The 11265-nt window shown below is 39.6% G+C and overlaps 1 protein-coding gene across 1 annotated transcript in view; it reads left to right on the forward strand.

The window, feature by feature from the left end:
- The window catches only part of LOC149265012 (hydroxyacyl-thioester dehydratase type-like protein), a 103789-nt gene extending 93883 nt beyond the window's left edge, over positions 1-9906 (forward strand). Inside the window, exons 2-3 of the mRNA XM_089391126.1 lie at positions 9349-9464; positions 9641-9906. Of these exons, the coding sequence (XP_089247252.1) occupies positions 9349-9464; positions 9641-9740 (216 nt within the window). The 3' untranslated portion in view covers positions 9741-9906. The remainder of the gene's footprint in view (positions 1-9348; positions 9465-9640) is intronic.
- Positions 9907-11265: the final 1359 nt, after the last annotated feature.

Consider the following 11265-nt stretch of genomic DNA (forward strand, 5'->3'; position numbering starts at 1 on the left):
ATGGATTTGCTTCCTCCTTGAAAGCTTGATGGCTTGTCTTCCCTGGATCTTGATGTCCTTCAAGTTGTCTTCTCCAAGTGGACTTACTTGGTGATGAGGTGTGCTTGAGGACTTGTAGCTTGATGTAGATCTGCTTCTTCTTTTATATAAGGCTCTCCTTCTAGCTTTGTAACCCTCCTTGATGAATGATGGATTGTAGACCCTTCTTGTCCTTGAAGTGGTTGAGACTACTAGGCTTGATGCTTCAACTTTGTAGATGCTTGAGTGTTCGTGAGTTGCCCTTTCCTTGATGTGTCACCTTCCTCTGATACCATGTTAGAGAATCTAGGGCAAAGTAGTGTTGTGGTGATTCTCCGAGACTTGATAACAATTTGTGAAGTCTTTTTACTTTTTCTTAGTTAGCTTATACTTCTTCTTGTTCTTATTAGTGCATATGTGTGTGCTTCATCAAACTGCTACTAAAACAAAATAAAAAGAACACAAAATTTGGCTCTCTGCCAGGGACAAACCCTCTCCACTCCTGAGAGGCAAACCCTTTGTAAGTTTTCTCTTATTGAAGCTTCTTATTTGAACAAATGCCAAACCCTAGACCCTTGACTAAGATCTCCTCCAAGCATGAGTCAAATCCTTCCTCTTTCTGCACTGTCACTTTCGACACATCTTCCGACACTTTGTCTTCCAGCACTTTGTCCTCTAGGTTAGGAAACCCTAGAATATTAGGGCTCCTCTTCTTTGCTATAAGGAGGACCTTCTTTGCTGACCTTGGGATACCTTGTAGACCTAACTGCACATCCGAATTAGGCTTCTTATGCTGCCGCCCTAAAGTGTTGTCAAGCCCTTATTGCTCCTCGCACGTGTGACTATTTCTAGCCCCAAAAAATATCCTCTTCTTCCTCGGTTATGTCTCTTCTTCATTCGCTTGTGAGGCTGCCTTCAACACTAGAGTAGGAGATCTTTATTAGCCTAGTTTCTAGCCCAAACCATAAATGATATGTCACTGCACTTTTGCTGCTGATCTGGCTGCATTCTGTCCCTTACTCCTTTGCACGCGTGGCTGCAGAAACCCTAGAAAGCGACCCCTTAACTTCGTTGTTGTTCCTTCTTGTAACACTGTCCTTGTAGCCCCTTTTCTCACCTTTTCTTCGTTGTTTAAGCCTTCTTCCTTGCAGATTTCAGAGATGTGAGTGTGTGTCCAAATGAGGAGTGGACAACCTCTATTTATAGAGGTTTGTCCCTCCTCCTTGAAGCCAACATGATTGTCCCTAAATCCGACTTGTAGTTGCATTATATTTCAACATTCATTCATCGTTTTTGCTGCTTGTAGACTTCGTTGGTGCTAGGAGAGGATTTGACCATGCTTGGAGTTATTTCCTTGACCTTGTATGATGACTTGCATGATGTAACATGCCCTCAAAGGGTATTTTCGTAATTACATTTTGGCTTTGACTCTCTAGAAGCACTTCAAAATGTGCTTAACCTATTTTCAATGAGCAAGAAACTCATTGACAAATAATACAAAAATAATTTCTCTTTTCCTGAATAAGTACAAATATCAAAATTACGTTTATGAAGACCGAACCTAGTTACATTTTCTTCAACAACATATACTTTCCTTCCGACAAAGTATACATCATATCCCTTGTCCTGCAACTAGAACAATGAAATTAGGTTCATAACTTCATACCCAATCCTAGCACATGCAGTACATTCGTGGCGCTAGTGCTTGTTCCTGCTTCCGTATGAAAATCTATGGTGCCTCTCCCTACTGGAGTACACTTAGTTTTGTTGCCCATAGTGATTTGGAAGTCCATTTGCTCCTCTTGATAGCTCGAGAAATATTCCCTTACTCCAGTCATGTGAGCTAAAGCTCTGCTATCAATATACCTAACACCAGCTGACGCTGATCCTAATAGAAATGCAACCTCATCTTCCAATTTGGAAGATATCTGAGACTTCTTGATTATCCATAATTTCCTGTGCTATTTTTCCTTCCCAACACTGAATTTGCAGCTGCCAAAATGCATGTCCTGCTCTGCATGGAAACTGCTGCGCTGCTCCCTCTGCCTTTGACAAATCTCGATCTAGAAAATTTTGTTCTCTGTCAACTCACTCAGAGAATCAATTTTCCACGAAAAATTTGCCCACCTAGCAAATGGACTGCGCAACCTCTCTAGGGTTTCGAACTGCTACATATGCAGTGCTTTCGAAATCCTTATTTCGTCTTCAACCAAGCTCTTCCTGCTTTACCAATGCTTTGATACCATGTGAAAATTCGGTGATCCCGAACCATACTGCAGTAATTGATAATATTTCTCCTATTTGTAAAACTACTTAAACAAATTATTTGTAGTTTTCTACGGCAAATATCCAAATACATACACTGCAGCCTTCACAACTAAAATTTGGTGGAAAGTAAATACAATGAAAATACTAACACATATATAACCACAATGACAATTATTTTTGGACGATTGTCCCCCGAAAAACCCAATGTGGGAAAACCGATGCAGCAGATGAGGGTTTCTTTTATTAATCTTCAATCATTGAGAGAAATTTACTAATGAATTTCTCACACTCGATAGTGTTTTTCTGACCCCAAAGAGGACCTCCTGCCCTTTTGCTGGCCTTTCTACGTCACCCTCTGCGCAGTGATTGTCTAGGTCCTGTGTCAACCCTCTGCGCTAACGATCTGCGTCCCTCCTCTGTGCTGCCTCTGCCAGATTTGTCCTGCAATCTTAGACTATGCTGATGCCCTCTCTCTCCCACCTGCAACTCACTGTCTGACTCGATTTTCTTTTGCCGAACTTCAGCCATTGAGAAAATCAATCTACTTGAGCAACTTCTTATTATAATCTTATGTTGGAGCACCAACGACCAATATTAAAACATAATCGATGGTTAAGATTAACTAGAAATCGAGCCATGCCTTCTTCTAGAAGATTCTCACCATGACTTAATTAATACCCTTTAATTAACCAAATTTCCTAAGTTTAGACTTAGGAACCATTAAAAAAAGTTAATTATTTTAAGTCGTCTCTAGGTGGAATTTCCAGAAACGATTTTTGGGTTTTGGAGAATACATGTATTCTATCCCCTCCACAAAATTTCGGGGCTAGAACACATCCGATGCTACAAAAATCAACATAAAGGACCAGAATGAGAGGTCTGTCCTTTTCAACCTTGAAGTATAGGTTTGGGTCACCATCGCTCTTTGTAAATCCCAACTTCATAGGATAGCTATCGATCATACCAAGCCCTAGGGGCTTGCTTCAACCCATAGAGGGCTTTCTTCAACCCATAGAGGGCTTTCTTCAACCTGCATACATGTGTCTCATGATCTTGAACCTCGAACCCCTCGGGTTGTTCCACATCCACTTCCCCCTTAAGCGAACCATGCAAGAAGGAAGTTTTGACATCCATCTGGTGTAACGTTCCATCCTTGTGAAGCAACAAAAACTATAATCGAACGAATGGTGGTATATCGGGCAACTGGTGCAAATATCTCATCGTAGTCTACTCCTTCCTTTTGAGAGAAGCCTCGAGCTACAAATCTGGCCTTGAATTTCTCAGCATGTTTGATTTTGTAGAGCCATTTCAAAGTGATCACTGACTTGTCCTTGGGTCTAGGAACCACATCCCAGACATCATTCTTCATGATCGATTCATACTCCTCGTTCATCGCATCCTTCCAAACTTGTTGTTTCACGACATCTTCGAATGTACAAGGCTCAGATTGTACAACAATACTCATGGCAACTAAGTACCCTTGGTACAATGGCTTCTTGCTTTCACGAAATGCCCCCCTCAGTGCAATATGTTTCTTAGCATCTTCAAGAGTATCTTTGAGCCACAAAGGCCTTTTCCTTGAAGTAGAGGGCTCACTAGGAGGTGGATCAATGGGATCCATCAAACCTTCAACATCGGGCATCGATTCATCAGACGGAGGTTCATCCTGCTTTTTTGCATCAACATCATCATTGTCCTTCTTAGGGATAGGAAGATTTCAGATCTTTCTAAGAGCATAATCTTCATTGAAAGTGACATCTTGACTTAATTTGACTTCCCTTTGACTAGGCACATAGATTCTATATGCCTTTGAAGTTTCACAGTAGCCCACGAACGTTCCTTTCTTCCTAGATGCATATAGTTTGTTTCTTTTCTCTTTCGGCACATGAAAGTATACGAGACAACCAAAAATTCTAAAATGAGAAACATAAGGTTTCTTACCGGTGAATACTTCTTCGGGTGACTTAAAGTCCAAAGCTTGATGTGGGCATTTGTTTTGGACATACACAATGGTGTTGGCAGCTTCTCCCCATAAGAACTTCGAAAGACCTTGATCATGTAGCATGGCATGGGTGGCTACTATGATAGTACGATTCTTCCTTTTGGCAACACCATTTTGTTCAGGAGTATATGCAGTAGTGGTATCCCTCTTAATGTTAGCTTCTCTACAATAGTCTTTGAATTCATTTGACTCATATTCGGTCCCATTATCGGTCCTCATTTGATCTTCTTCCCTGTTTGATTCTCGACCAAGGCTTTGAAAGATTGGAACAATTTGAATACTTCATCCTTTTTCTATAAGAAATAAATTTGTGTTTTGCGGGAGAAATCATCCACAAAAATAGCATAGTACAAATATCCACCCAAAGATGTCACATGCAACATACCTGATAGATCATAATGGACCAAGTGAAGAATATCGGTGGTTTGAGTTTCACTTGAGGGGAATGGTCCCCTTGTATGTTTTCCATCTTCACATGCTTGACAAACACCTTCATCATTTTAGTTGAATTCTGGTATACCTGTGACCATCTTCCTTACATCAGGTAAGGCTTTGAAATGAAGGTGAGCAAATCTCCGATGCCATAATTCGGATTGAAGAGAAGTATCACAAGTCATTGTTCCCAACGGACTTCCTCCAACCTGATAGAGACCTTCAACCCTGAATCCAAGAGTGAATGCATCTCTTGGGTTACTTTTTCAAACACGAACCTTCCCATCAATAAATGTTTCCTTAAAACCTTTGTCTTCCATCGCAGAACTAGAAACCAATTTCTTTTTCAGATCAGGTACATATAGTACTTCTTGTAAGTGGAGGGTTTGACCTTGATTTAAGTGAAGAGTAATAGTCCCAATTCCTTTCACGGGATAAGTGGCATTATCCCCAAGTATGATCTCCATATTCATCTTCTTTTCAAACAAGTTTGAGAGGGCCTCCTTGTACTCAGGGAAGTGCATTGAGGCACCACTATCAATCAAGCACTGGTCTAATGTGTCTGGAGGAGAGGCGGTGGAGAGGGCAGAAATAAGATAAAATTCTTTTTTCTTTATAACATTAACTTCTTCATACCTGGAGTTTCTCGACTTCTTGGGAGGGCGACCATTTCCATTTCGAGCAGTGGAAGCATTTCTCTTTCCTTTGTTGTTGAACTTGTTGTTCCCTTGATTGCCATTGCCCTTGAAGTTATTGTTATTGTTGTCATCATCTCTTGGAGTATCCTTTTTGTGAGGACACTCTCTAGCGAAGTGGCCAAACCTGTTACAATTGAAGAATCTTCCTTTTCTTCCTTCTTTGAATCCCGACTTGAGCCCTTGTCCTTGATTCCTTAGACCAACGTTGTTCCTTCTCTTAGAATGAGCGGAGAAGGCGGTAGGATTGTTTCCATTTGAAATCTTGTCTCTTTCCATCATCCTTATTTCTTCTTGAGTGCATCTGGCCAATAATTCATCAAATCCCGGAATCCTGTCATTGTTGAGGATGGTAGTGTTGAGCACATCCCATTCTCTTGGAAGGCCTCCAAGTGCAATAAAAGTGAGCTCCCTGTCACCAATGACTTTGCCAATAGATAGGAGATCATTCTTGATCTCGGTAATCCTCATGAAGTAGGATTGGAAGGATTCTCCTCTATCCATCTTGATGTCTTTCAACTTGTTCTTGAGAAAGAGAACTTGATTCACATTATTTACTTTGAACATCCCAACCAGCTTGTCATACATCTCCTTAGATGTTTCCAAATCAGAAATATAGGCAACCAAAGGCTTATGAATAGAATCAACATTAATCTTCTTAACTTTAACCTCACCTTTCTTGTACTTTGTTTATGCAGCAACGGATGCATTCGAAGGAGGCTCTGCTATTCTTCCTTTGACATAGTCCATGGCATCATTTTCTTCCAATGTCAAATCTAGAGTCATCTTCCATGCATGATAGTCGAATTTGTCCTTAAGCTTGTCCTCGTATTTGAAGAAAGATGTAGTCATCATTGGAACTAGTTCCAAGTCCTTGTCCAACAACTTCCCTTAGTGATTGCTTTGCTTCACTCTTGCTTTGGCTTGGTCTTCCCCTGAGCTTTGATACCATATTAATTTTTGATAACAATGGTATGTTCTATGCTTTAGCACAATTTACTTCAATGTTCCTTTAGCAGCCCAATGACAATTTCCAATTATATCCAGTGGCAGTCACATTAACGTAAACACATTGATAGTAAATGCGGATAGAACATAAAAACAAGTGCAGAAGACAAGCCAAGACAAGAGGACACAAGATATGGTGGATGCTAGGGATAAATTCCAATGTGAGGAAATCCTTAGATCAAATGTTCTTATTATTCTTCAATAGTTCAACAGAGAGAGGGAGAGTACAAATATCAGAATTACATGCCCAAAACAGTCCTGCCAAATCAGCAGTCAATGCAGCCCTAATCAGAAAGCCAACATTGGTCAAAGCTGCCCCAAAATTCCCTCCAAGCAGCTCGGTCAACAACAGAAGAATTTGGCCTTCCAAGGGAGTCAAAGTCAACCCAAAAACAGCTAGGTCAACCCAGTCAAAGTATGCTGTAATTTCTGTGGTCAAACAAAAAGTCAACACTGCAGTCAACATGGTCAAACAGTCCCCAAACACCTCAAAAATCGTGCCAATCAATGCGGCCTCCAGAAATCAGAATTCTGCCCTCCAAAACGAAGTCAACGCATGGTCAAACAGTCCAAGTCAATGCTGCCCTAATCCCTGAAATTTTCGGCCTCTAAAACCAGTCCAGAAATTCGTCCTCTTCAACACGTGCGAAGTAGAGAAGCCTCCAACGTGTATGAACCAAACAAGAGAGGAGAGAGAGAGATATGTGATGAGATAATGATGCCCAAATGAGAGAAAGGTCACTTCTATTTATACACTTCGTTGACAGTGAGGAGACACATCTGTTGGGCTTCATGAGCCTACATTTGACTGAGGCCGACCTTTGTGCATGAGAAAGAATAAATTCAAAATTCCATTTCTGCTTGTCAGAATGAGATGATCTTTATATCGAAATTGTACCTCTCGAAAAAATAATAATCTCCATCATATGAGCTGTTCTAAGGTGGAATTTGGCCCTAGTTGTCAATTTTAACATGAATTATATTTTTGCTAAGATTAACTAGCAGTAAAACATTTTGAATGTAGGTGGCAAACCAGCATAATGTCAGAGGTTAAGCATTACAGTCCACTATGGCAATCATAGGAAATGACCAAATCACATTCTCCAGTAAAAATTGAGTTCTTGGTCCTTGAGCAGTTGATGCAAGACAACTGGGCAGAGAAATGATGCCTTCTCTTGGTTACAGTTTGGAAGGATGGCAAATTATACAGTTGTAAACGAGAAGCAAGGGACTGCATTCCCACACCAAGCTTAGGATTGGCAATGCAGTAACCTTGATAGCTTGATTATGCTACCTCTTAAGTCTTATTGTCTCTTGAACTTGATTCCATACCAAGATCAAGATTTGAGATTCTATTTGGTTAGTTATATGCAATGCAGTTCTACTTGTTTTTTCTCGAAGGAAAACTTTGCAGGATTCCCCACTTTTCTTGAGAATATCTGGATGCAGGGTGGCTGAACCGCCTTACATGATAGTGGTTGGTGTCCCCGAGGCCGAGGGACTTGACCAGATTTGAACCTGTGACCTCTGGCCTTCCCATCAGAAACATGCCTTGGGAGGATGGTTCAACTGATTGAGCTAATCTTTGGAGTTTTTTTCTGAAAAATACTTCATGGAATTCCCCTCTTCCTCGAAATCTCAGATGGAAGGTGGTTTTAACTGCCGAAGGAATCGATGAGAATGGTTCCCATTCACACTATGCCTTTGGTGATATGGCCAAACCAATCAAGCTATCCCTTGGGTATGGTTCTACTTGGCTTTTCACTTTCACGCTTTCAAAGATTAAACATTATAGCATGATCATGATCGTAAGAATATGGCCAAATCATTTTCTCTAGTGAAAAATGTGAAATTCCTGGTCCTTGAACTATTAATGAAATATAATTGAACATAGCAACGATGCCTTATCTTGGTTACAGTTCAGAAGGATGACAAATTATATGGTTGAAAATGAGAATCAAGGGACTGCATTCCTACACCAAGCTTATCATTTCCAAGCCAGTTACATTGATGGCTTGTATATGTTATTTCCTAGGTCTCTTATTGTCTCTTGAACCCCATTCCACACCAATTTCAAGATTTGGGATTCTTTTGGTCAATTATATGCAGTGCAGTTTACTTGGTTTTTCATTTTCATACTTTTAATGATTAAAAATTATAGTCCACTACGGTATTCATAAGAATTTGGCTAAACCATTATCTGGTGAGAAAATGTGGACTTCCTAGTCCTTGGACAAATTGATGCAATTGAAGCATAGCAGTGGTGGCTTACCATTGTTACCGTAAGCAAGGTTGATAAATTATATAGTTGAAATGAGAAGCAAGGGACCACATTCCCACACCAAGCTAAGAGTTGCCAATGCATTAACCTTGATGGCTTGCGTATTTTTTCTCAAGGTCTCTTACTATTTTTTGAATCCCATTCCACACATAGATCAAGTTTGTGATTCTATAGGGCACTTTCATCTACAAAAGCATGCAAAATCTCTCATTCTATAACAGCAGTTACTGGTTTTAAGATTCACAACACAATTTTGTTGACGGGTTTCTGGGCTAATGGGCTAATGAGAGTGCATTGATATAATGATTTTTGTTTGTATTTATTTTTTATGTTTTTTTTTTTGTATCCCAGAGGAACCAAGCAGCCGCCTGACATGTAACTACTAGTAAACCTCTGGGGGTTTAAGACCTGTCCTTACTGTAAACCGGGTCACTTCAGGGGGGAGTTGAACTTGGGTTGCCTTGTTTCCACAATTTTACAAACTTCAAGTTAACCAATTGAACTGCCCCCCTGGGACCGATATAATGTTTTATTAATAGAATGGTGTTGTTGAATTTAATTGGTACTTGAACTACCAGATCTAAATTTGTGATCCTATTGGTTTACTAACTTTCATTGTTTATCTGCTGATATGCATGATATAGCCAGGAGCAATTTATGTATCTCAAACATTGCAGTTTAAAGCTCCTGTTTGCGTTGGAGATAATCTAATCACTGAAGTGCAGGCCCTAGAACTCAGGGAGTACAGGCAAAAATACAGGTTTCATTTTCTGAATTCTCTCTCTTTCCAAGTTTCCATGTATAGATGCATGAATGAGTGAAGATATTGGCTTATTGTTTAACTAATGTCCATAGAAGTAAAGAAATGAGACTATAGATTTCAGTTACAAAGACTTTCCATCTTGATTCAACTAAGAGCATGTCTGTATTTTGCAGAGTGAAATTTGCAACAAAATGCTTTAAGAAAGAAGAGATGATCGTCGTCCTTGATGGTGAAGCTGTAGCACTTTTGCCCAGTTTATTCTACAATATATGAAAATGATTTTTAGACTACATTGTTTGAATCTCGAGTGTATTTATGGTAACCATTTTAATCTCTCGAATTATAATAGGACCAGAGTACATTATGCTGGGGATTGAAGTTGGCGTCATCTTGTAGATTTCTTCATTAAGTAAAGGAAAATACGTCTATACGAGTGCTCTATCCTCTTGCAATTACATAGTTATTTATGCCATTTATTTATTTTTTGCAGACATCTAATAGAATCCTTACATGCATTTATTTTTTACTTTAATAAGCATGCAAATGTTATTGATGGTATATAGGCATTGGTTCTCAGGTTTCCACCATAGATAGAGTAACATTAGATTAGTAATGGTCAATTGGACATTGGCATTAATAAAAAACATTTTGACTTTAGGTTATATTATGCTTTTGTGTTAGTAAAAATTCATTTTTGATTTTAGGTTTGAATGGACATTTCCATTCTTAATACACAGTATAATTCCAAAATCTCATACATCATGTTTTTATGTTTTATTTCACATCAGTGTTTGTGACACTATTCCTTTCTATTTGCTCCCCGAAACACTCTGTACCAAAACTTCTTCTTGTTATTTCCACGATCCTGCCGTATCGTATCCAGATTTTTTGAAAATTTGCCATATCTGTTTCAAACCCCATACCCATATCTGTTCCCTTATCCGTTTCCTGGTACTTAGGTATTATTCCTTTCTATTTGCTCCCCAAAACACTCTGTACCGAAACTTCTTCATGTTATTTCCACGATTCACACACACACAACTCAAAAGTATTCTGGCTTATTTATATTTTTTCAAAGAAACCAGCCATGGCAGGCCTGACAATTTAAACACACGACCTGTATTTTCCATTTGGTTTAGTATTGCTTGCTGGAAAACCAGTTCGGATGACCCAGATACAACATGAATCAATGGCTTCTTGGTTCCTTGGGGCTTATATGACTAACCTATATGACCAACTGGTGGGATCACAGCCTTAACAACACTTTAAAATTTTAAATTAGTTTTGGAAATCCGGCTCTTTTAGCCCTAGCCGACACTGTTGCATAGACCGACCCCCAGATGCCTGGATACATTTTTCACATGGAACCATGACTTTGGAACTTTGACCAAGCGTCCTTTTTACAATTATATCTAGATTCAGGTTTCAAACATATGTGCAAGCTGCTTGCACCCCTAGACTACCGGATTCTTGGATCACTTAGCATTAACTCCAGATGGTTAGATGGTTGTAAACTCAGGCCTTCTGCTTTTTTGGGTCAATTTTCCTTGTATGCCGCTAATTTAGTCAAGAGCTAAATACGCTAAAAACCTTGCCAATACAGTCCTTGACACTAGTTCTGAGGCTGCCACATGGAAACTTCAAGAACTAATCAGAACTTGCCATGCCCTCTGCCACTCAAGCTTATATCATGTGTCATGCCATGTTGTCACCACATGTCACTTGGAATAGGACTACTTGGCCATCCAAAAGGTCTAATTCTTCTTGCCATGTGTCCGCATTTTAGGGTGCCACATCA

The sequence above is a fragment of the Pinus tabuliformis genome, chromosome 6 (genome assembly GCF_031772625.1).
Source record: "Pinus tabuliformis cultivar Carrire ecotype Pingquan chromosome 6, CPIR1, whole genome shotgun sequence".
NCBI classification, from domain to species: Eukaryota; Viridiplantae; Streptophyta; class Pinopsida; order Pinales; family Pinaceae; genus Pinus; species Pinus tabuliformis.